Genomic DNA, 26323 nt, shown 5'->3' on the forward strand with positions numbered 1-26323 from the left:
CATTTACTAACGCTTCGTCTTCCTGGTCCGTACCACATACATATGCATTTCCCAGTCCAGGCGTCTGCCCCTCTGGACGTGGGCCCCGCTGCCACACCAAGGGGCTTCCCAACGCTGTGTGACACAGAAGAAAGGCCACCGTGCTAGGTCAAGTCTGGCCAGGCTGCTCGCCAGCAGAATGAGTATGGCCCGTGGGCTGCGGTTCGCTGAGCCCTGGTCTTAAACATGCAGCCTTAACAGTAAAGGAAATGAAGAACTCTGGCATTTGTCCAAATTATCTCAAAACAGAATAACCCATCTTCACCTGAAATAGTCACATAATGGACACCTAGGTCAGGGATGGCTTGGCTGGAGGCTGGAAGGGCCAGGGGGCCGGAATGAAAAGGAGAAAACCTGGGCGTGGGCTCTGCCCCCTCTCACCTCAAGTCTGGATCTTTAAGGATCTTTCCAACTCTGCAATTCTGTCATCCTGAAACCTGTGGCACAGTCTGTATTCGATTTCCATGAAGAAAAACAGATTCTAAAACTCTAAAAGATGGCAATTTTAAAAATCTGAATAAAAAAATAATATATGCTCACTGTGGAAACTTAAATAGAACAAAAAACATGGAGAAAAAAGTTAAAATTCCCCTTGAGTCCCACTACCCAGAGATGACCCCACAGGGCCAGCATCTGTGTAGACACACACGTTACATGTGATACACGCATCCACACTGAGATCCACAGCAGGCAACAGCCCTGAACTCACATGTTCATTTGGAAAAGAAATCCTGGCCTCAGCCACGGCCGTCCGCTTCTCTAGAAGACACCAGCTGCAGTTAGGTCCTGGGCCTATGGAACGCAGGGGTCACGTGTGCAATCCACGCGTGGTGCAGCTGGAGCTCCCTGGGCGACCTGCCATCTCATCCCAAGTGCAAGGGGGAGAGGAAAAGCCCACCAGACACAAAGACCCTGCCCTCTGGCTGGGCAGCTGACAGACATTCACGTGACACAGCAGGGGAGGTGGGGAGGGGAAATCACACAACTAAAGGGTGTATCTCTCATCCACCGAGGAGGATAGGGGTTGATATTGCAAGAATGTTTTAATGATTTTAAGTTACAAACGCAGCCTCAGGGGAAGGGAGCCCACCGCAGGCAGGAAGGGCAGTTAGGGTCAGTGCGTGGTGAGCAGAGGCTACTGACCTCTCGGCTGCTTGAGTAAAGCCTAGGGAAGCTGGAGAGGTGTTTTCAGGAACGTGCATGCCCGGCACTGGGGACGGTGGCCTTTCCTGCAGACAGGCGCTCGTGACTCAAGACCCAGTGCCCGAGGACCCTGCACATGGCATGGACAGCCAGCTCCTCATCAGCCCCTCCGGGGCAGAGGTTCCAACGGAGGCAACTGCTCTCCACACCCTCTGCTGCAGGGTCACTTCAATGGAAATGCCTGTGACTGGGAAACGGGAAAGTTGGCTCAAAGCCACCAGAAAAGGAACGGGTTTTGCCAAAACTAAAGGAAGCAGCTACGATTCAGTTCTCTGCACATTCATGTATTTCATGGGAACACAAAATGGGATTTTCACAAACAAATCCACATAAAACACAAATAGAAAGTCTTCAATCTATGAAAGAGACTCAGCCAGGAGCAAGCCGTCCAGCCTCCTCCTCCCAATCTGGAGTGTGTTAGGACCTGAAAGGCCATCTGGGGCACAGGGCAGGGGCCTGCAAGGGCACTGGGAGGGGCAGGGCCTCCGGAAGGCATCACCAGGACCAAAGTCCCAGAGGCCCAGACAATGTTTCCAGATGTTGTCTGGAAACGTCTGCCAGACAACAGATGGTAAGGAGGAAACGGCATATCTGTCCTGTGTCCAGATGAACTTACTGTCCCACTTCGGGCTTGAGGGTCCTGACGCTGCCGTGAGCCCAGACGCCAGCATCCTTCTGAGAAGGACAGAAAGAAGGAGCAAAGGCTTGGAGCACAGGGAAGGCAACACACCGCTCCTTTCCTCTGCCCCTGCAGAGTAACTGACAGCAAACCCCATCATTTTGTTCGAAGATGACAAAAACTCTGAATTCCAAGCAGACTGCAGACAAGACACAGACATGACAAAGAAATATAAGGACAGTCAACCAGACAGACACTTGCAACCAATAAAAACCCGGTGAGCTGTTTACACTCTGTAAATAACTCAGAAAAGTCGAAAAGCAAGCAGGGCCTCCACGAACCCCCCCCTCTACCCTCCCCTCACTCAGACCCACCCTGGCTGCAGTCCCACCCGGGCCCAGACTTGCCCAAGCTCCTGGGCTTGGGAAGCCGTCCTGTTCACCTGCGGGCCTCTGAGTCCCCAAGCCCATTGCGCCCTCTGAACCGAGAGGATAACTGCATGTCCCCGCCAGCTCAGAAGTCTGCCCGGGGACTGACCCTGAGTCCCGCTTCATCACCTCCACCGTCATCACCTCCATTACCGTCATGACCTCCATGACCTCTATTACCACCATCACCTCCATCACCTCCAAAACCTCCATTACCGTCATGACCTCCATGACCTCCATTACTGTCATGACCTCCCTGACCTCCATCACCACCATCACCTCCATCACACCATCATCAAGGGCACCCTCACAGCACAGGACAGGGGAGCCGTCCTGAGATCCTGGAATCCACTGGGAAGTGCTATGAACTTAGCAAAAGCAGCTCTCCTCCTCCTGGTCACACAGATACATCCTGGCCGTGCTGAACTATCAGAGACAGCATCCAAAGGTGGGCTCTAATCACAGTGAAGCCACAGCTCAGCTCATTAGGTAACTCCTGGCAAGGCTGCTCTGTGGAAAAGGGCTGACCCCTCCCAGGACTCCTCGGCCCAGAGGCGTTGAGAAGCCCAGGGAGGGTCGCCTAAACCCTTCTGTCCCCTCCAGGAGGCGAGGAAGCTGGGGGAGGGGAGCCCTGGAGATGCAGCAGGGGCGCATCAGGGTGCAAAGTCATTTGTGTGCAAAGACCATTCTCACTGTGCATCCTGACACCACACAGCTGCCCCAGGAAGGCGGAGAATCCTTCTCAGGCCAAGAGGAAGGCTAGTCGTGTTGACGGCTGCTCACCAGGTAGTCCTGGATGTCAAAACAGGCCAAGAAAGGCCCTTGCTCCTGGACTGACGGGTCCACGGCCGGAGGGACAGACGCCCGTCCTTGCTGGGGGATCTACATCATCAACTCTCAACTGCAAAGCCCACCCAGGTGGTCCGGACCCACGTGCACAGCTTCGACAGGCTTATCAGTAAGTTACAGACTTAACCAGGAAATCTGGACAGGATTTTGCCTCTTTATTCCAAGTGTGATGAGGGGAATCTACAGCTGAGTGGGTTTTCAGGGCAGAGGTCCCCAGTCCCAGGAGTGACAACAGAGGCACAATAACAGCCTTGGAGGGGCTGCGTCCCTCATAACCCCAAGTGGCCGCAGCAGCCTCCCCGCCCACCTCCTGCCCACCTTCCCCATCAGGTGCACGAGACACAACACTCTCTATGGACACACAAAGCCATGGGGTGCCTGTCCACCCCGACGGAACAGCAACTGCTTGGAGGAGAGGCTGCGCTGAATGATGGGACAGAGCATGAACGACCCAGATTTCCACGGTCACAGCCACCCAAGCCCAACTAAGCAGTCAGCCCAGGCCCGGGACTCTCGGAAATGGGGTCTGTGGGCAGCACAGGACAGGGGCCCAGAGCATGAAGTGGGTCAGAGTGACATATGTGAAGGTCCTCGGTCACCATCACAGCCCCCGAGGTAACATTACAGCAACCTGGGGAATCTATTCAGGGTTCTCATTCCAGCTGATAAGAACATGCTGGGCACCATGACTCGAAGCCCCATCCACCAAAGAGACCGTGGCACCCTCCCAAGTCAGAGCTGCCAATCCTTCCCGGCAGGGAGCAAGCTGAAGGAATATGCAATCCCTGTGTGATTTCAGGGAGAAATCGGCCTTTGTTAACCTTTATTCGGAGGTCTTCAAATAGGACAGTATTCAAACTGAAAAACACATGCAGCTGTTATCAATAAATCAGGAGCCACTGGTTTGAACCCATCATCAGGGAAGTTACAACCCTTCACACCACTTTTCTTTTTAAAGTTTTTCTTTTTTTTTTTTGATGTGGACCATTTTTAAAGTCTTTATTGAATTTGTTACAATATTGCTTGCATTTTATGTTTTGGTTTTTTGGCCGGGAGGCATGTGGGCTTTTAGCTCCTCTGACCAAGGATCGAACCCGCACCCCCTGCACTGGAAGGCGAAGTCCCAACCACTGGACCACCAGGGAAGTCCCCGCATCACTTTTCTGAAAATGTAAAATTCATGCCTTAGGGCTCACACTCAGGGACTCTGCCCTGAATCATGCAAACGTCCTGACACAGACGCCTCGGGGCACTTGCTCCCCTGTGAGATCCCCACGTAGGATGCAGCACTGCCCCGTCAGCACCCAGGCCGGCGGGCCACCAGCAACTGGGAGACACGAAATGCACCCCAGCCTTGATGAGACGGTCTGACCCTCCCACCTACAGCTGCAGAGACCGGTGCCAAGCCCAGCCAGCGATTTCCACAGCTGGTTCCATCTGCAAAGGTAACCGCAAATTAGCCACAGAAGCGGGGAGGACGGCTCACAGCGAGCATTCCCTAAAGTGACAGCAAAGAGGGGAGACCCCTGCTTTTGCCAACATGGGGTACTTCATGCAGGAGCACAACAGGCCCACAGAGCAGCTTAGGGGCCCCCAGGGCGTCCCTGACTCACAGGACAACTCTAACTGCCATGAGTGACCCCCCAGTGACCAAGCACACCTCATCCTTGATGCAGTGAAGGCAGTGAATAAAGAGACGCCAAACCAAACAGTTAAGATAAAGCCCTGCAGTTTGGTAGGGGGAAGGGGGTGTATGCTGCATCAGTTACACAATTTACACACAGTGGCCCGTGCACCATTACACATGCACCGTTACACAGAAGCCACAGCAAAGCTCAACAGTATCATTCAGGATTGAATCACAGACCAGACACTCTGCTTGAAATAAATTGTAAGTAACAAAAGATATGTCCTCAAAGCAAAGGCACAACTTCAAAAGTCTACAATCATTTAAAATAGTCAGTGGGGTGCGGAGCTGCTGTCCCATTGGAGGGGACACCAGGGGACACCCAGGCCCCACCCAGGCCCACTCCAGCCGGAACCGGTAACTGAATTTCCAATGAAATGCTAACTCTTTGTTAAATAATGCCATTTAAAGAGAATGATAGCCCCCACAGCCTGGAATATAAATCTGGTAACATGCCAAGTGGATCAGAAAAAGCAACAGTCCAATTTCCATGCAGTGAATTTTCAAACGCTCCCCTAACCCGGCTGCGCCCCGGACGCCGCCCCGAGGGCACGTCAGCCCCAAGGCCGCACTGCCTGGTCGTCCCTGAGATGAGCTCAGAGTCTCCCACCCCGGCATCACCCCCCACCACGAAGGCCTGCAGGTGACGGAGAAGGGAAGCACCCCTCCCCCACGGTACGCCTGCCGCCGCAGAAAACGGACACCCGGGCAGGCGACAGTTTTGTAACCACTTACCTCTGGGACTCTGGGCCCTCCTCCTACCAACAGCTGGATTTCACTCCATCCCGGGCGGGGTGGTGAGGGGGCAGGACTCCGTGCCCGTCAGGACCCCGAGAACAGCCTGCGGACGAGGAGGCCTGGCGGGAAACCCGCGCTCTCGGGGTTCAGCGGGATCCTCAGCACGCCTTCCTGAAGCCCCCACCGGTCACCGCACTGAGGCCCCCAGAGCCTGTGCTGTCCGCACATCCCGTCACTGCGGCGGCTCCGAGGCTGTCCTGGCGTCGCCCCAGACCCTCCAAAAGCGCATTACGTGGGCACAGATCGCCCGAGGGGTAAAGAGCTCGCGAGACTTCAGCCCCTGACCGAGGGGTAAAGAGCTCGCGAGACTTCAGCCCCTAACCGCGGTGTCTGGAGCTCCACCGCCAACGCCGCCGCCCCCAGCCGGCTCCACGGCCACTGGCGGCCCTTGGAACTGGGCTGAGGTGTGTCGGCGTGTGACACACGCAGCAGGCTCCGCACTGAGCCTGGACAAAGAAGGCAAAGCACCCGTTAACGTTCTGTACTGAGTGATGCTCACGTGCTCACACTTTGGATGAAGTGGGTTAAATAAGACACATTATTAAACCAATTTCATCTGTTGCTTTTTAACTTTTGTAATGTGGCCACTAGAAAATTTTAAATTTCATAGTTGGCCCACATTCTACTCCTACAGACAGTGCTGCCTGGAGTATAAAATTCAGAATCCGAGCCATCAGAAGACTTTATTTGAACACATGGTTAATCCGTTAGCTTTTTGTAAATGTTTCTGAGACATGTAAGTGCAGATGTCCACGGGAAAAATTCTGTATTCCGTCCGTTTCCATGACCACAAATTGTGGAGCCCTGAGGAAATCTGGGCCCGATTTTAACGCTCAGTCCAGGGTGGGAAGCCTCAGATGGACGGCAGAGGCTGCTGCATAAGAAAACTGGACAGGAAGACACTGGCAGAGACCCGGGGTCACGGACCACATTTCCATAATGTTCGTTTTACCGTGTGACTGGAGAGCCCTTCAAACGTACAAAGAGCCCACGGCCAGTCTCCCCAGACTCGGGGCGGTCACCCGTGTCGCGCGGGCCTCTGCGGTGAGCGGCTACCTCCGGCTCCAGCCCTGAGTGACAGCACGCCTCCCTCCCCGCTCTCCACGCCGCCCAGCTCTCCCTCCACATACTCTCCTTACATTCCGCCGGGAAATCCTCCTGCCAGCCAGCCTCTTTGACAATGTAGCAAGCGACAGCAGGGCGTTTTCTGGTTTCTCCCCCAGGTGGGCAGCCTGGTGAGGAGGAAACGATGGGACCTCGGAGGTGACGGGAGAAGGACTTGACCCCCAGCTCACACCTTGCCGTTCCGCCCAAGCAGAGCCCAGAGTCAGCCTGGGTACAGGCCCCACTGCACCCCCAGCTGTGCTGGTTCCTGCACTCCTCTGGGCCTGCAGAGTGGGGGCAGTCACAGTGCCCAGGTCACTGAGCTGTCACAAGGACTGAGTGAATTAATGAGCTGAATGTATTGCTTCTGTACGAAACTCTTTCCTAAAGGAGTTATTTTTAAGCGAACGAATGAGCAGAACAGTGTCAGGCTCCTAAATAAAATGGCTGCAAAAGACCCTCTGTCTCCAGGTCCCCTGTCCAGCTGGTCGCCGACCCTCCTTCCAAGACCACATCTGCTCCAAGCACCTCGGGACCCCAGGCCTCCACGTCCGTGTTCCCTCTCTACCCGGCCGGCTCCCAGGTGGCAGGGCTCCCCAGGCCTCTGCACTTGTCTGCGAGCTGGGAAGGGCTTCCAGGAGACATCTCCCCAATCCCTCCAAACTTTCCCGGCCTCTGTGGTTCGGGCCGGTACTGCCCAAGGCCGGCGTCCACGCCGCCTGAGGACTCTGACAAGCCAACGTCCGGCTGCACCGGGACCGGGCACATCAGGACCTCTGGGATGGGCCACGCTGCAGCATTTGGGGGATTTCAACGTGCAGCCCAAGTCCAGGAGCACCGGGCTAACACCGGACCATGGCTGCAATGCTTTCAAGGACGATTTCTTCCATAGGTAAAGACATCCTCTATAGATTGCAAAGAAAGCTCACTGCCTTTTTTTAGCCTAAATTCATCCAATTAGAGGATAAAATACACACATCACAAAACGTCTCCACTGAAGCTGAGCTTGTTCAGCTGCCACTTCACTCGCTCTCTTGGCCGCATCCCCATAATGCCCGCAGCCTAAGCTCCAGGGGGTCAGAGACTGGATGTCAGCCTCTGCAAGGTCACAGAGCCGCGTGGACGCCTGGAGGGGAGGCACAGCCCTCCTCCCCCGGAACACAGGCGGGGGGCACAGAGCAGGCACTCGGGACAGCGACCCGAGCTCCTGTCTCTGCCTGTCCCTGAGGGAGGGAGCCCCGCACCCGTGGTCGGTGAGGCGCTGCAGGAACACTTGAGCTGAGGGGGTTACAAGTGCAGATGACTGTCAACGTGAATGCAAACAGCAGCACGCTTAATCAACGACGGAGGCTCTCATTAACCAAGTCCAGGAGCCAAGCCCAGTGGGACGGGCGGTGCTCCCAACGTCCGGCAGAGGCTCTCATTAACCGAGTCCAGGAGCCAAGGCCCAGTGGGACGGACGGTGCTCCCAACGTCCGGCGGAGACGTCGGAACGGTCAGGTGGGCGACGGCTGGGGCAGCGCTCAACCAGGCCGCTGGGCACGCTGCCCGCCCCTCCCCCGCCCCGGGGCCCAGAGCACCCGCGGATGAATAAACAGAGAAGGGAGAGAGGAAGGAAGGGCCTGGAGCTGAAGCTGGACAGTGCAGACGGGGTCTCAGACCACAGCTCACCTGGGCTCAGCCTGCTCCGCAAAGAACAAAAGCAGGACTGCTTTTCCTTGGTAGAGTCACCAGTCAGAGCCATTCCACAGCCTGTCGATTCACCTAAAGTAAATGTTTAAACCAGCGAGGTCTCTGACACTGCAGATATCTGAGACTTGAGAGAACACCAGCTGTAACCAGCGCAGCAGCTTCACTTTCGAATACACCCCCGTTGCGTCCTGTCTCCTAAGTCCTGGATGTGTGTGTCAGCCTTAGAAATGACCCCTTTCCCGTTTTTAAATGCTGCGGTTTCTGCCCGACTAATGCCATCTTTAATTATACATCATCGAGCACCTTACCGTGATCTAATGGGGTCCATATCTCATCAAAACGGCCCCATGGGCAGCCACGGTCCCCAGAGCCAGTTACGCAAACCTCGCTCCATTTGTCACAAGTGTCCACCTGCACCTGCAGACACCGGCACACACACCTTGAGCCCCAGCATCTCACCAACTTGTCCAGAAGACACGACCGCACGATGCCAGCTTTCTACCGGCCCCACGTAGCACAGTGACAGCTGGCGACACTCGGGCCTCCACCCGGGTGGCCGCACGTCCAGGCCCTTCATGCCATGCGCTCTGCCTGGGCCGCACCCAGAAGACCAGCGCTGCCCGAGTCCCGCGGCAGCTGGTGGTAGAGCCAGAGGGACCCGCGGGGACAGACAGGCTGCAGGCGTGGACAGGCCTTTCCTGTCGCCAGAGGACACAACGGTCCAGCTGGGTGGGCTTCCTCGGCACACGACACATTTCAAGCAAACTAAGGTCGGCAGAGGTCAGCTAGTCCCCAAACTTTCATTCAAAGGGATGAACTGCCCACCAAATGAATGACTGTAAATGTGTAACTTACAAAATGATACATATATACGTATGTTTTCTATATATTAGTATATGTGTGTGTATATATATGTACACAAATCCGTTTACATACACTGAAGTGTATTCACTACTGAGTGACAATGAACAGGTGAGGCTCTAATTCCGGACAATTTACCTAAACAGCTGAGGATTAACCTCGTAAGAGAAACTCAAGTTACTAAACCAAGTGCCCTAAGGCCTAGAATCAGAAAAATATAACTAGAAAGGCCACTCAGCGGACAATTAAGAATAAATCACTTTTGAAAGAACTGGGAATCGTGACAGTGTGAGACCTCGTACATACGCCCTCTTGTATAATTGACGCAACATCTTTCTCTGGCCCCTTTGTGGGTCTATGTTTAGAATTCCATTTAGGGCAGCAAGATTTTTACTCAACGTGAATCAGATGTGTTGACCAAGCAGCAGATGGGAAATAACAAATACACACAGAGCGTTTCTCTGCTGTGCAAGCAGCACAGCTCATCCCGGCCTGCCCGTGGCGCGTGGACCCAGTCCTGCCTGCAGCGTGCTGTCCGTGCACCTGCTCCCCGAGGGCCCCAGCAGCGGCTCTCTGGACTCACGTCCTGCTAACAAGCCTCCCAGTGGCACCGATAGCTGTGATTCCAAGAAACAGGCATTTCGGCCATTTCTTTCTCCTTCTAAGGAGGTACAGCCAAAACCTCTCTCTTTTGGACAAAAAGAAGACCCACTCTCTGACTCACTCCAGGGTCACCAAGAGTGGAAAAAGGAATAGAAACCAGAAAAAAGGGAGAGCCCAGCCCTCCTGCCCACAGCCAGTGACTCCCCTGGGTGGGTGAGGCTTCCAGTCCCCTCCCCGGCTGGGGACACTGGGAGCAGAGTGAGCTGAAGGGGGCGGTTCGTTACTTTATCCCGAACACCCCAGAGTGTGTGGCTCCAGTGGGTGAGGCAGAATGAGATGAGAGGGACATCCCAAGCTTGGGGAGAAGGGATCGCAAGCAAACATCCATATGCAGACTCTGCGGGTCCCCCAGCCCTTGCCCCCAGGCCCCTCCCCAGGCTCCCAGCCCGACTCTGTTGGGGGTCATCCATTCCGTTACTTATTACAATGAAAACTCAAGGCTCAAGAGTAACACCAGCCCCGCCAGCCCCGCCAGCCCTGCTAGCAGAGGTTCCGAGGTGCTCATGCACAGCCGGGGTTCTCCCGGCTCCTTCTAGATAGGAAGCCGCCAGGCCACAGCGCCCACACTCTGCTTGGTCAGCACCTTGCAGATGAGGACTCTGCAGCACAGAGGTCACACCGCGCCCAGCACGGGCCCAGGCGCACCTCAAGGCTGTGTGGAGGGGGCATCAGCCTGGCCCCAGGCAGCCCACGTGCACCGATAACCATCACCTGTCCCGGCTGCCAAGGCCCTGCTCCTGCACAGGGTGCAGACCCAGGGAATGGCGCGGGCCTGACCCTGATGAACTTGCAATGTGCATGGGTGAAAAGACCCAAGACCCCGGAGGCAATCAGGGAATAGGTTCTGGAGCACAGACATTCAATGAGAATGTAGGAAACTGGCTCCGGGAGTGCACAGGGCCCGTGAGTGCCGGGAGGTAAATGGGGGACAGACAGTAAGGGCAGGGCAGCCGGGCGGGGGTGTAAGAAGCAGGACAGACCACGTGTGGATGCTCCTCTAAAGCATCCCAGGGACACAGGAAGGAGGCGTGGACACACCTGCGCTCGACGCTGGAGAAAGTGGTGGTCTGACGTAAGCCAAGGGCAAACGCCCAGCGGGAAGGAAGAGCAGGACAGTTACTGGCCGTGCAGCTGGGGCCGGGGGGGGGCAGGACAGGGACCTAGAACCTGCCCAAAGGGAAGAGTGGAGGGCACCTGTGGCCCAAACGGCATCGCAGGGTGGTCACCCGGCTGGGGGCACAGCAGACTGGGAACAGCGGCACCAGTGGGGAGTTTGGCCGGCAGGGACCTGGCCGGTGTTGCAGAGGAAGAAAGGAAGATGTTAACTGTCCCTCCCGGGAGTCATGATAAAACTTGGTGACGCAGACACAGGTGAAGGGGGAAAATCAAAGACGACCCCAATTCCCAGAAGATGTCAATTCCAGGGCAGGCCCTTCCACTCAGCTCATCAGACAGCCCTGCCGTGAGCACGGGACCAGCCCAGAGGCCCAGGCTCACCTGTCTCCCCGTCCCACCTGTCTCACCCACAGCCCTCAGCTCCAGGCATGAAGGGTGCCGGGAGAGCCTGCCTGACCATGTCCTTTGCCCCACACCCGTCTCTTAGTTCAGAACCTTGTGCCACTTTTCTGCTGTGTCCAGATCCCGGCCTGGCACCTGACAGGCTCCTGGACACGAACATGACTCCCGGCCAGGTGGGCCCCTGGCTGCAGGTGGACACATGTCACTTTTAAAACTTCTTGCCCATTTATATTTTCAGCCTCAAACAAATCCCAAGTTTTCACACTTGCTATTTGAGTTGAAAACCCAAACGTTGGCTTCCAAGCATAAGGTGCTGTCCTGCTTCTCACAATTACCTCATCCAACTTCTCCATCCTACAGATCCTGGGCACAAATGCAGCCCAGGCCCCAGCACCTCAGGCGCAGAGCAAGCCAGGGGTTGAAAAGGTAAAAGTCAAGCTGCTCAGGGAAAATGAACTCTGGTCATTCTAGGACTCCAGGCGGTTTTTATCCAAACTAGTCACCCAGGTCTCATCCTCACAACACTTACTTTAAATCTGACTTACTTTTTATTTAAATCTGTTCCAAATCAAACCTCACGTAACTGCCATAATTTTTTTAGTGGACCGCTTGGCATAAATAGAAGAGATCATTAAAGGAAACATGTGTTAACATAAAGCCCATCGCCAGGTGCCAGCAGGGACGTCTGTGGCCACCGCGGCAACCCCGCTGGGAGCAGCAGCGCCCTGTGTGACCTTCCCCCTCTCTGTCACCAGACCAGGTCACACTCCATCAGCGAGATGCCACCTCTGTGCTCACTGGTGGTCTGTTTCCAGGTGGTGTTAACAGGGCACAGGCCACGTGCCCCTCCGGTCCTGACACCTCATGCTGCACGAACACACTGGCTTTCGTTACCTTCAGACGGGCTTGGGGAGGGGAAACAGGTGCAATTTTTAGGTCACGTAGAATTGGGAGGATGATTATAAAGAGTTAAGGAATCCCACAGTTTATCCATAAACAGTAGATATTTATGTCTTATGTAGACGTCTCTGGAACACGTGTAGGGACAAGGTGGTGGTACTTCAGCTTTGTGTGTAGGAGAAGTGAACGCAAGGCAGCTGTTGCCGCCGGGACGTCTCCGCTGTTTCAGATGCGCCCGTGCTGCATTTGCTGGTGAGGTGGCAGGCAAACTGTGCCACTTCCTAGGCCAAAATAATTCTTACCCCAAGTACCTGGTGCTGGCTGTAGTGCCTGGTACATAGTAGGTCCTCAGATATGCATTCAGTGAAGTAGAGAGACATGCATCACCGGCCCATCTGCACGGCTGTGTGACGGCCCCCTGTGCCCCCAGTATTCCCGCCCGGCTCGGCACCGCCCAAAACCCACCCTCCTGTCCCTAGCCCCTCGGCTCCACAACAACTCACACCTGCTTCTGGTGCCGGCGTGTTTCTAGATGTCACTCACTGCTTCTGTTGACCTGAATTCCCGCAGCGAATTCTAATTCACTGAAACTCACATACATTCACGGGAGCAGCGCACACACGTCCCGGAAGTAGAAGAGCCAAGATCCTAGTGTCTTCTGTTTGCAGATGAGCAGCGTGGACTCATTCCCACCACAAACACTCGGCAGGCGAGAAAACCAGTGTCACTCATCACCCACACGCCAACGCGGCCAGAGTCCAGCTCAAAGATGCAGCCTGTGAGCAGAATCTGCATCGAGCTGCTGCTTCACACGCTCTTTTACTCCAACTTTGCTCAGAGGGAGAAGGGAGACATGTCACAGTTCTTAAGCCATTCCCCACAGCTGACACCTCTGACACCCTCGCCTTTCAAGGCGATTTAGGATTCCAACAGGACAGACGTCACGCGTGCATCAAGTTCTTCAAATCCGAAGATCTACCAAGGAAGGCAAATCTGACGAAAACTGACCTTTGTCTCCTCAAGCACCATAAAGAGCGTTTCTCCCTAACTGAATCCTGGATGTTTTATTTCAAAAACGTACCTTGAAAAAGAGCACGTTAACTGCGAAAATAAAGATTAAATGCAGATTGAACTGAAGCGCACCCTTGAAACAACTGTATAATTGAGCCGCGATCTCGTCCTGCTCTGGCGAGCCTCACACGCTGGATGAGGAACCACAGTGAGTCCGTCCTGCACACGAGGGAGGTGTAGATGGGCCACCTGTCCTGCAGACGAGCTCGCTATGCTTCCCTCTCAGCACAGCCCCCACCAGTGTGCCGCACTGAGCAGGATCATGTTCCCGGATGCCTTCCTTAAAACAGATGAGCTTTTGGACTTTTTCTCATTTTAAAGACGCTTATAAGGATCAAGCACGCTACCTCGATAACAAAGATAATACCTGGAAGCAATTTAAAGGTGAAACAGATTCAAGCCCTTGGCTAGACGCTCATCAACACTCAACAATCCAGTCATGGGAACTCAGCAGACTTTGAACCTAGAGGCACAACATGCATCTCTCTCTCTCTCTCTCTCTCTCTCTCTCTCTCTCTCTCACACACACACACACACACACACACACACACACACACCCGTAATTTAGGACACTGACCCCACTAGCAGTGAGGTGGGCCTGTGCAGCGCACCTCAGTGGTGATTCGAGGTTTCGAGATGCATGTTAGTGGTGGCACTGAGCCAACGGCCCACAGGGTGCGCTAAGCCTGCACCTGCATTGCCTCTGTCACCCGGTAAAGCAGACAGGTGCCCTCACTCACTGATTAACACACACCCCACCCCGTGCCAGGCCTGGCTGCCCACCAAGTCCCCCACCCTCCATCCTCACAGGACCCTGAGGAGCCCAGGGATCCCTCCGTCGCCTAGTCCGGGATGCTGGTGGGGCGGGGCCGCAGCCTCAGAGGGAGGTGGTCCTGGGTCCCAAAGCCCCCAGAGGTGGGCTGGTCCGGGCTCCGGCCAGATGGCCAAGTCAGGTCTGCTCCCCAACTTGGAGACTGACCACTTGGCCTCTCGGAATGTCACTCGGATGAGATGCCCAAGGCCCCCGCATCTAACCTTGAGACCCCTGGGTGGGGCTGGGGTGACACCAGGATGGTGGCAGAGCAGAAGGATGGATGAGGACGCATCCCTGAGGACAGAACGGAGCCCCGGACAAACCCCAGGCACCCCGGACTCCAGACCTACGGCTGCCAGTGACCTGCCCCCAAAGCCACCGCACTCCCCGGGGACCCCCTCCACCGCACTCCGCACCAGCCCGCCCACAGCAGCCGAGCCAGAAGCAGCTGCAGCCGTGTGCAGAGTGGACCTCAGGGCCCAGGCCCCTTGCTTTCGGACCAGGGTCTCTGATTAACCAGGTTCGTGGTAGGGAGAGGCGTCTAACCAGGAAGCCAGTTAGCCGGTGCGTCCAGAGTTCACCTTTCAAGGTCACCCCAACTCCAGTGCCCCTGAGTGATGGGGTCTCGGAGCTCAGCTTCCCATGTGCTAACCAGCTGCCTCTCTGAGCTGCGGTCGGGAAGCAAGGAGACACACTTACACCGCCCGGCACGCCCTGCACACAGCAGACGCTCCATCAACAGTCACGCATCCCACCGCCCTTCTGAAAACACGTCCCGAAGGACTGGCCGTGCCTCATCTGTCACAAAGGCCGGCGTCTGCCCCGGCGTCACAGAGACCACGGTCACCACTGTCTGCTGTCCCGGGAGCTGCCTGGCTTCCGTGAGGCCTCCAGGCCTCTTCTCTGGAGTCCCCGTTACACCCCAGACCAAGCCACAGCCACCCACCCCCACGACGCAGTAATGTCCTAACCCTAACCCTGCACCGGACAGCCAGGGCGTCCACCCTATGGAGGGCTGCCGCCTGGCCAGCCACTGCCCAGGCCATCACTCCTGCCCAGGGAGTCTGGATTCCCAAGCATGTTGATGCAAGTGTGCTTACATACTTACATATAAACATAAACTCTAATTAAACAGTATGCAAACCAAAGAAATCTAAGTGCACAAGAAGTCACTCCTTGGAAAACCAAGGTGACTGCTTAGGAAAGACTCAGCAAAGAGAGACAGCTTTAAAACTCACATCAGCAGGAACGAAACCAGAACACACTGAGGGGGGATTATTTAAAATCTGGAAGGTGCTCCACTCAGAATTTTTGGAAAGTCTCTTAGTTCTCAGTCCACTTGAAAGAAACAAATAGGAAATCATAGGTTGTGACTGAAAGACAGGTTAGAAGGCAAAGAACAGTCCAGATCCTGCATCCAAAAAATGGCGAGTTATTATACGTGTGTGTTTGCAAGATAAAATGTCTAATAGACACCATTTGTGTGATTCACTCCACTATCTCATTTCTGGGTCCCAGTCACACTGGCCGAGAGATACACAGGTTTCCAACTTAAACATCCCCAAGTAACTGCAGGCAAACTAAACAGGTTCTGACTCTGTTTCCCATCAGCAAGAGCTTTACCCAAGCCTTCCAGAGGTCTTTGATTGTGATGACGTCCTCCCTTTAATCTTCACAGAACTCTGGCCGACACCTGCCCCGTGCCCACAGGAACCTCCTGAGAGCACAACGGCTTCGGCCCCTAACGCCAGCTCCATCAGGGGACACACCCGCCTGGCTCACCCAGGATGGTGCCCGGCCCAGTGCAGGTACGTAGCAAAAGCTGTGTACGCCAAATACAAGGCAAGGGATTCCCACCAAAATAATCACAAAAAATTGGAACTGTCTGATATATTAGAGCCTTATTCAGACACATTAAAAAGTACTCTCTGAATTACTCGGTTGAGAACCTCAAAACCCTCCCGGAAAGACAAGTTGCACTGAAAACCTCCATCAATGTAGTTAGGGTGTTTAAGGGGTCACCTTGCAAAACTGTAAAACAGAACAAAAAACAGATTAGGCCAAGAAACTCAGCAATTGCGATGGCAGCGCATTCAAAGGGCTAAGGCGGCTCTGAGTGCCAGCACAGCATGGCAAGCATTTGCTAGCCTTGGGCATCGTAACACGGTGTAAAGGTTCCGGGGCAGCATAATTAACTGATCCCTGATGCCTCGTCTCAGAGGCACAGGTGAAAGCAGAGCTCCGCCCACCAGGCTGGAGGGTCCAGGCAACGCTGGTGAAAGATGTGAGTGAAAGGTGTGGAAAGTGCTTCAGGAACCAAACGGAGTGAGTACATTCCCAGCAGCTACCTGTCACTAAATGAACAAACATTTAAGCGGATACCTGCCGATCTACCCACCCAAAACGTCCACACGTCCCAAAGGAAGGTTGGAGCAGCATCTCAATGGGAAACGGGACTGTCTTATATTTACAGTCACCTACTACTAAGGCATATATGGTACCCGTTGATAACGAGTGCCCATCTATTACACAGCACGCGGCAACACCTGGGCCCAGGACTTCATCCAGTGGACAGTCAAGTACCAGAGCCTATTTGGAAGTGATGCTCAGTTGAAGGCTTTGCCGCCACACTCACAGACCTGCTTACAGTGCAGCCCTCTATGCCGGACGTCTGGTTGCCCAAAAAGACTCCCAATGACTATTGAAAATCAATAGATTAAAGGCTAGATGATACTACAGTCTACAGGGCCACTACTTTTTCTTTCCTCTCTGAAAATCATCAAATGTAATATCGGATTTAATTCAGACTCTTCCTAGGACCCAAGCTTAGTCCCCCTGGTGAGTGGGACCTGGAAGAAAGGACCGGGGGTCACACTGAGATAACACAGGAAAAAAGGAAATGTGTTCCAGAGTCCGCTAGGCTCAGACAGCCCTGGACATAGTCTGTTAGCTGTATGTATGTGTCCCGAGAGAAAGTCAACCAATCATCCCAAAATCCGGGCGACAAAAAATTATTAATTCCCTGGTACTAAGTGTTATGAATAAAAGTTGTAAGTTCAGCCCCTTCACAAACGTCTTTAAATGCCACAAATGCCACGGAGCCCAGGAGCTGCCTCAAGGCCAGTTGTTACCCGCCGCCCTCCTGATCAAACACAACTCACAAAACGTCCCCACTAGAAGCATCATTCCAAAAATCATTTAGTTCTCCGAGCAGGAAGAAGTAACCTGGTTATTTTGCAAGTAAAGACCTCTAATTATAATACTTTAGATAATAACAGCAAGGCAGGAAAGAAAAGTTTGAAAATCTGTAATAAGAACACTTGTAGCTGGATTTAATCACAATTAAAACCAAATAAATTAACATCAACTCCCCTTCAGCAGCGACCCCATTTATAAACATTCCTTGACTATTCTTGACTTGAGAACGGGCATTCTCCCTGAGCCTCCATTTCCCTGATCTATAGGAAAAGTCCAGTGTGGCAAAGTCTGACTTTTAACTCCAAAGCTTAACCCTCAAGGGCTTAAGTTCCTAACCTCAGAGACACTGCAGTGCTGAGAAATTTGGATGGAGAACTTTCCCCTCACCTCAGCACTTCACATTTGGGAAGGATTATTTAAATGGTTTATACACCACCAGATCTTTAAAAGGTCAAAAGTAGAGGGACACGGTTGTGCTTTCTAAAGTGAATGATATTTGCAATAAACCAAGAATCTTTTCAAGCTTTTCTACATTTAAAGAAAATACAAAACATGAGTAGTTCCTTGTTTCTCACTTAAACCAGCATCCCACGGGCTCGCCTCCCTCCAGCAACAGTGCCCAAGGTGGCGGAGGGTGTGAAATGACACACTCTAAGTAGCTCTTGAAACCAAATCACCGGAACCCTCAAGATAAGGTCTTTGAAACAGAAGCAGTCCATGCTGTACAATGTAGCTGCACACACACACACACACACACACACACACACACACACACCCCTCAAATAGCAACCCAGTGGAAACACAATGGGCCTGAGAACCCAGGGGAGGACCAGGGGCCAAGTCCAGAAGGGCTGAGCCAAGCATTCCTGGGCTACAGGTTAACTTCTCCCCTCCTGCTAAAGGAGCTTGTACTTTGCGTTCTTGCAACCCAGGCACTCAGTTGCCTCTGCCAGGTCCTCCCTGGCCAGACACCAGGCAGGAGGCCCACCATCTTCCCAGCTTCCAGAACCTGGGAAAACACTAGGTGCTAACTTCAGTCCAGGTGGGCGAGGGTGTGGGGAGGGCTGGTCTGGGGGTCCAGGAGAAGAAGGCTGTGTCTGGGGAGATGGAGGGCCCAGCAAAGTTAAAAGGTGGGGAAAGAGGCCCAGCCTTAGGAGGGACTGAAGGGGAGCAGGGGGGCAGGGAGCCTTGCCCGCCTCAGGGAGGGCGGGGGGCTGCCACACACGCACAGGCCACCACAGAGCAAGTGCAAGCGGAAAGGGATTCCAGGGGAGAGGATGGGCTGACGGCAGGTGCCAAAGAGAAGTTCAAAGGGGAGGGGGCGGAGGGGAGCACGTGATGTCCAAGAGTTGCCAAGTAGGACTTGGAGGGTTACACTCACGGAGTCCCTGGAGGGAAGCAAGTCGAGAAAGAAGGCCATCGCGTAGCACCTCTGGTCCCCTGCCCTTGCTCGCCGCCCTCCCCCCACCAACACACTCACACCTCGGCGAAGCGCATACCCACCTTTGCTGGGGGCGCGCTCCTGCTGGCTGCCAGCTCGCGCAGGCTGGCGTTGGCGCTGGTCGCCGCGGGGAGGAGAACCGGGGAGCCAGAGGCGCTGCCCCCAGGACCCGCGAGCGCCGAGGCCGCTCCCGAACCGGGGCCGGGGCCCGGACCAGGACGCGCGGGTGGGCTGCTGCCAGGGCTGGTGCCGGCGCGGGGCCGTTGGCGGATGCCGTCCAGCAGGCGCACCAGCAGGATGTTGGCGGGCAGTTCGTCCACGCCGCAGCCCACGAGGATGCGGCACTCGGGGCAGCGCAGCTCGTGACGCGAGCACACGATGCTCTCCAGGCAGCGGCGGCAGAAGGTGTGCTGGCAGGGCAGCACCTTGGCCGTCGTATCCAGGCGCTCCAGGCACACGGAGCACTCCAGCAGGTCCAGGAGCGACGACTCGTCCATGTCCCCGCCCAGCCTGTCGCCGTCGCCCTCGCTCTGCGCAGCGGCGGCCGCCCTGGACGCGCACAGCCTGGGCGCTCCGAGCAGCATGGGGGCGGCGCCGGCGGCGGCGCGCACCTCTAGGTCCCGGGGCCGTTGCGGAGGCCGCCGCGGGCAGTGGGCGCCAGGGTCGCGCCCGAGCAGCCGCTGGGGAACCGGGCTGCGCTGCGACTTCCTTCTGTGCGGCTGGCAGCGCTAAGTGGTGCCAACCGGCCTGCGTGGCAGGGACCGGAGCTCCGAGCCCCGCGAGCCCCCTCCGGGCCGCCGAGCCCACCCAGTTCTTCGGCGCGAGGCGCCGCCGAATGCGGGCTACACCTGTCCCTCCGCGAGTCCGCCCCGCACGGAATCCAGCGGCGCTGCCTGTCGGGCACAACACCCGGCGGCTCTGCTTTCGCAGCGGCCAGTCCGATGCCGTGAAGGCGGGGGCGCAGCGTGCGCGCTCCCCCGCACCGCCTCTGTGCGCCCTTGGCCTGCCCGCGAGCGGCTGCCCAGCTGGCGCAGCGGGACCCCTCCTCGTCCTCGGCCGCGAGCACGTGCGCGGGGAGCGCGCGGAGGTCACGGTCACTGCGGGGCACGGGGAAGGGGCAGCTGCGCCCTGGAGCTGCCTCCGCCTGGGCGCACGCAGCCACCAGTCCTGCCGTTAGGGCGCTTCCAGGGTCCCCAGGAACTCCGGGGCGCTCTCCCGCGCAGGCCCGGGCCTGTCCCCTCTGGCGCCCGAGCCTCCCTTCGCTCTCCGTGAGCCTCGGAGCGGGATGTTTCCGCCTGACGCCGCCGCGAAGGAAAGTTTGGGCGGCGCTATGCGGACCGCCTCCCTGGGCAGCGCCGGCCAGGAGTCTGGGGACGCAGCCAACACCCGGGCATCCTCCTCGACGACGGCCCGGTCCCCTACCCGGCGGCGCGCGGAACTGACAGCTCCGGAGCCGGGGTGGGCGCGGGGCGCCGGGCGGAGCGGAGGGGAGGGCGCTGAGGTCCTCCCGGCGACGCGCGTCCAAGACTGCGCCGCTGCCCGCCGGACCCCAGCCTCGCGCAGGGCGCCCTTGGGGACGCGCTCGACCCCCTTCTCGGGAGGCGCAGGCGAGGGGAGACGCGGTCTCCTTCCCGGCGCCCGCCTTCGGGCGCGTCAGAACGACGCAAGAGCGCACGGAGGCCCGGGGGCCGCGGGGCCGCGGCCGGTGGCACAGATTCCCTGCCGAGCGCTGCCCCCTCGTGGCCGCTCTGGGCCCAGTCCGGGGTCGGCGCAGCCTGGTCCAGGGCAGGACGCTGGACCGTGCACATCTCCGAAAGGGGGCTACAACAGAAGGGCGCGAGGGCCCTGCTCCCGGTCGGTCTGGCTGTCTTGCGGTTTGTGAAGCTAAGTGTAGCTTTTTTGACTTTCCAGGAAGAAAGTAATAGTTGTTGAGGCTTCAATGCCACGAACATGCATCTTTTTATTTAATCCTCTAAACGGCCCTGTCGGGTAATTATTTTAACCCCATTTTGCATGTGAGGAAGGTGAGGCTCAGAGTTATGAAATCATTGTGGCTGGATTTTGTTAATGTTTTTGTCTCCAGAACCGAATGCGTGGAAAAGGTCACAGTCCACTATGATACCAGCTCCCTGCAAGCCACATATTTTTACACTGTAATATCCCCAGTGCCTAGGGCAATGCCTGACACGTAGTAGGTGTTCAATAAATATTTGTGAATTAATGAAAACACAGCCTCCAAATCCTCGCCTAGTGGCGATTTGAATGCACATCTTAACGTCTGTGTTCCGGGTGTACTGAGTCACACCCTTGGTCCACGAAGTGAGGCTGCCAGTTCATGGTAACTTTGCTCCTGACCTCTGACGGCCGCAGGAGACTTGCCCCACCTGCCTTCCGGGTTCTCCTAATGCGGATTGTGCACGGTTATTCACATCAGCACTGCCAGTGAGAGACGGAGGCATCTCTCCCGTGCTGCCCGGGGACCCAGACCTTGGGCCAGGCCCCCCCTGAGGGGCCACACACGGCCCTCCTTCCACCCTTTGACCCGCACTCAGAATAACAAAGGACCCAGAATGCTTGATCCAAAAGCAGGTGGCATGGACACAGGACTCGGGGAAGCTGGGAGGGGTGGCAGAGAGCAGGGGCTGTCTAGGGTGACGTGCCCTGGCTGCTTTGGGTTTCAAGCAGCAGAAACCAGCTCTAGCAAGGTTTTAAAAGGAACCGAAGAGGTGATGGGAATCAGGACCCCAGGCTAAGAGCTGGGCCAGGGCACTGCAGGTGGGCCCCGGGGTGGGTGGTCTCCTTCCCTCTCTTGTACCAGCTGCCTCTACCTCCCAACCCACATGACAGGAAACATGGTCAAACTCCAGGAGCATTTCGTTCATGGCTTCAGCCACTGACAAAAGACGCTCATCTGACACCGTGGTGGGCTGGACGTTTTAAAGCCCTGCCACCCAGCTTGGCCCAGGGGGTCACTTTCTGGACCAATGTGTGCTGGCCGCAGGGGGGGACCATCTGAAGCCTGGCGGCACCTCAGGGGTCACCCAGAAGGAGAGGAAAGGGTTCCAGGACCCGTGGCGTGCTGGGCAGAGGGAACCACCCCTGCACTCGGCTTCCCTTGTTACACACAACCAGAGTCACAAAGGGCAAACACGGGGCCACCGAACCTCACCTTTCTCACCTTGGGCCCCTGCCTTCACCCACTCCCGTAGCACAAGTGGGCTGCAGGCCAGGGGGCCCCAGATGCCGGGAGGGCTGCGTGGCAGGGCCAGGGTGGCTGTGCAGGGCCTGGGGGGCTGTGCTGGGCCTTGCAAAGGTGGACGTGGCAGCCCAGCCCCGCCCCACCTTTCTGCTTTTCCAGAGAAGTTGGGGGACCGCTTTTTAGGTGTGTTCTCCTGTGTTCAACGGTCGGCATCAGTTCTCAGAAAAACACCCTATTAGCCAAACAAAGTGAGTGTGGCCCCACTGGCCCCCAGACCCCCAGGTGGCAGTTTCTGGCTGAAGCAGCCACAGGAGGTGAGCTGCAGCATAAAGGAACTTCAGGGTGTGATCTGAATAGCGGAAGCATTGCAAGCACAGGTTTCTATCACTCAGTTAAACTTGCACGTGTTCAGTCAGCCGGTTGTATCCGTCCATGATGGAGAAGCCTGGCTTAGCCGTTCGTATGAGGAGACCTTGGGAACTCAGGCGCCCACAGCACAATGGGCCAACATGAGTGTCAGCGTGGCCGCCTGGGGAGGTGATGGAATCTTAGGATACGTGAGGGGATGTGACGGGGCAGGAATCATCTCACCGCACCTCAGGTTGTCGGACCCCATCGGCAGGATTGTTTCCAATTCTGGGGACTAGATGTTAATGACAGGATGGAAAAGGATCCAGAGGCCTTGTCCGTGAATTTAGGATGAAGGAATAGAGAGCATCTGCCCAAGGAGGAGACAGCTCGGAGGACACAGGACCCGGCTGCTCAAACTGATGGAGCCTGGGGACCATGGCCCGAGTGTGAGGGTGATTCCAGGAGGTGCCCCCTGGGCAGCCCCGCTGGCTGAAGGTGGCCTGCGGGCGGGAACTGGCCCTGGAATGCCTGACGGCCGTCGCTGCTACCCCAGGTATAAAAGAGGTTGAGCCCAGACCCCTGGGAGGCTGGGTCCTCCCAGGGCAACTGCCTCTGTGGGATGCGGGGCCTTGGAAACAGAGCCTGCCGCTTGGGGTGGGGATTCGCAGGTGACATGGAGTGGAGTCCAAGACCAGTCTCTGGGCTTCCCTCAGTCCAGTCAGGTGGGGGCTTGAGTGATTACCTGAATGTGAATTTCTCAAACTGATGGAGTGGGCCATCCAGTTAAAGAAATAAGTCAGCGTTGCCTCAGCTCTGCAGGAAGGACCCTTGCACTCGAGCGAGGCGTCTCCTTGTTGCCCACTGCAGTTTCCATAGCACTGTGACAGAAATATTGCAAATGCTTTCAGGTATTAAAAATAATCCTGCCATTGCCTATGTTTTTGTTCACAGTCTTCAAAAGAATTATAATAGGGGCTTCCCTGGTGGCGCAGTGGTTGAGAATCTGCCTGCCAGTGCAGGGGACACGGGTTCGAGCCCTGGTCCGGGAAGATCCCTCATGCCGCGGAGCAACTAGGCCCGTGAGCCACAACTACTGAACCTGCGCGTCTGAAGCCTGTGCCCTGCAACAAGAGAGGCCGCGACAGTGAAAGGCCCGCGCACCACAACGAAGAGTGGCCCCCGCTTGCTGCAACTAGAGAAAGCCCTCGCACAGGAACGAAGACCCAACACAGCCCAAAATAAACAAATAAATAAATTTATTTTATAAAAAAGAATTATAATAGATTCTCCTCCAGTCTGGAGACACAACACACTTTATTTTAGTTTGGCCCCAGATCTCAGAAGATGCTCGAAGCTGTGTGCTCTGCACAGCTATTGGCTAAAGCACTGGGACACGTTTAACCCAATAAAGGAAATCCCTTATTTAAATTACAGTCGAGCAAAATGAATGAAAATTGAATGTAAAGAAAAGCTTCCAGAATAATCGCAGCGTAATTGACATTGAATAATATTTAATATCTGGACTCATGTCTTTGGTAGGAGTACATCTTAAATCATCCAAGGGGAGGTTGTCAATTATAAATAACACTGATGCGTTTTCTAGGAAAATGTGAAATACTTGTGAAAGTTATAGAGCTAATGAAGAATCATCAATCTCAGGAAGAATAACAGAGCCTTTTCTCAGATAAGATAATGTTCACTTCCTTCCAAGGAAAGGCTGGAATTGTGAATATGCCAAGCATTTCCACTCTGAGCTATGGTGAAACACACAAACCTGGGTAAAATGCGTGTTGAATGCCTGCGTGCGCCTCAGCGGACAGGACACACTGCTCGCTCATGGGCCCCAGAAGAGGAACTGGGGACCCTCCTTGGAAAGCCGGGTCACAGCCTCTGTGTGCCTGGGATGAGGCTTCCCCAAAAAGCCCCATGAAGGCAGCAGAGGGGACTCAGATGGACTCACAGACTCCATATCGGGATGTGCACACCCCCCAGCCTCTCACCCGGACTCCTGCAGCCCGGAGGCTGCGGGCCCTGTGCGGACTCCGCTGGGTCTGGCCTCCATTGGCTTTATCATCAGCCCCTCCCACTTCCCGTAAATGGTACCTATTTCGTCTTCCCCAGGTGCCAGGGCTGGATGTGGACCCTGCCCGCAGGACTACGAATACTTTAAACACTGATTTTTCTGGTTTTTTTGTTTGTTTGCTTGTTTTTTTGCGGTACACGGGCCTCTCACTGTTGTGGCCTCTCCAGGCTCCGGACGCACAGGCTCCGGACGCACAGGCTCAGCCGCCATGGCTCACGGGCCCAGCCGCTCCGCGGCATGTGGGATCTTCCCAGACCGGGGCACGAACCCGTGTCCCCTGCATCGGCAGGCGGACTCTCAACCACTGGGCCACCAGGGAAGCCCGATTCCATACAAATTTTAGGGTTGCTTGGTCTCTCTGTGAAATATGCCATTGGAATTTTGATAGGGATTGCGTTGAATCTGTAGATTGCTTTAGGCAGTATGGACATTTAACAATATTAACACTATGACATTCTGAAGTTACACTGTTTACTCACTTGTTTATCAGTCCCTTGTCTGGTTTTCCACAAGATGCTGGGGACTTAGAACACTGCTCAGCAGCATTAAAGATCTAATAAATAATTGTTGGATGAATGCATGAAGCGATGACTCAAGGGAAGAACAGGACTCCCAGCAGCAGAAGTAAAGGTGTGAACAGTGTTGCCAGGTGGATACTATTTACGTTCACCACGTTTCCAAGGCTCTTTCAGGTTTAATCCCCACTGAGCAGAGGGTGAGGCTGTGACCCTGGCTCTGGCACAAGCACGTTGCCCCCGCTTTGATGTTGCAGGTCCCATCACAGCCCTCGGGCCGCTGCCACGAGCATGGCGAGGGGGGAGCCACTCTCCTGGGCACGCGTTGGCAGATCATTGTGTGCTGGCAGCTCAGCTGCGTCCTTTGTTGTTTCGTTCAGAAGAAATGCGATCTCTCCGAAAGACGCACGCCCAAATCAAACGCGCGGGGGTCCTCGGTCCAGGCAGCCTTAGGAACAGCTGGAGGTCCAGGTCCTGGACTCACAATCCCCACCTTGTATCTTTATAATCTGTTTTATTGGGTTTTTCTTTGATTGTTTTCCCTTGGTGTCTGTCTGAGAAAAATCACTCGAGACAGAAAATTCATTAGTACCATCTTGAGTGTATTGCCTGACTTTTAAGCGCAAAGGCTGATGAGTGAGATACGTCAACTGTATGATGTGTCTTAAGGGCCGCCAGCTCCCCCTCTCAAGCACCTGTGTCGGGGCGGCTGGGGGGGGTCGTGGGCAGAAAGGAAGCCCTGAGTTGCGGCAAGGGGTCCCCACCGCTGTGCAGTGTCGGCTGTGGTAACATCAGCAGGCTTTCCTATTTTGCAGAAGGCACCATGTAAAGGCAATAATTTAAAGCTATTCTATGCTGAAAGCACTTTGACACATGATGCTACCTGCTCATTCCATCAGTTTGACAGATAAAAAGAAAAACAAATTTTATTCCACCCAGTGGATGAGGAAATGAAATCCCAGAGAGGTGAAGGGATTTGCCCAGAGACACACAGCTCCTATGGCTGAGGTGGGCCCAGATGGGCTCCTGGGCTCCAGGTCCACCACCTGCCCACTCGGCCGCACTGCCCAGGAGACGGGCAGAGGTCATTCAGAAAGCCTTAGGCTCGGAAACTACACAAATCTGTCAGGAAGAATAATAATACCAAATATTTACCAAGTGCTGAGTATGTACCAGACTCTGTTCATTCCAACCTTGTTGGAACTCTGGAAAGTAGTCAAAGGTCTGCAGCAAGCAAGTGAATGTTCAATCCGGAAAGGGTGACTTAGTGTGTGAGGAGCCTGTCAGACC

The 26323-nt window shown here is 55.4% G+C and overlaps 1 protein-coding gene and 1 pseudogene across 3 annotated transcripts in view; one reads left to right on the top strand and one right to left on the bottom strand.

Annotated features, from left to right (window-relative positions):
* SH3RF3 (SH3 domain containing ring finger 3) overlaps window positions 1-19695 on the bottom strand; it is a 205346-nt gene extending 185651 nt beyond the window's left edge. For all 3 annotated transcript variants that reach the window (XM_049695843.1, XM_049695842.1, XM_033401643.2), the window contains exon 1: window positions 18948-19695. In XM_049695843.1, coding sequence (XP_049551800.1) covers window positions 18948-19469 — 522 coding nt within the window. In that variant the 5' untranslated portion in view covers window positions 19470-19695. The remainder of the gene's footprint in view (window positions 1-18947) is intronic.
* LOC117195789 (translation initiation factor IF-2-like) lies at window positions 19468-20767 on the top strand (annotated as a pseudogene).
* Window positions 20768-26323: the final 5556 nt, after the last annotated feature.

Source organism: Orcinus orca, chromosome 13, assembly GCF_937001465.1.
Source record: "Orcinus orca chromosome 13, mOrcOrc1.1, whole genome shotgun sequence".
Lineage (NCBI taxonomy): Eukaryota > Metazoa > Chordata > Mammalia > Artiodactyla > Delphinidae > Orcinus > Orcinus orca.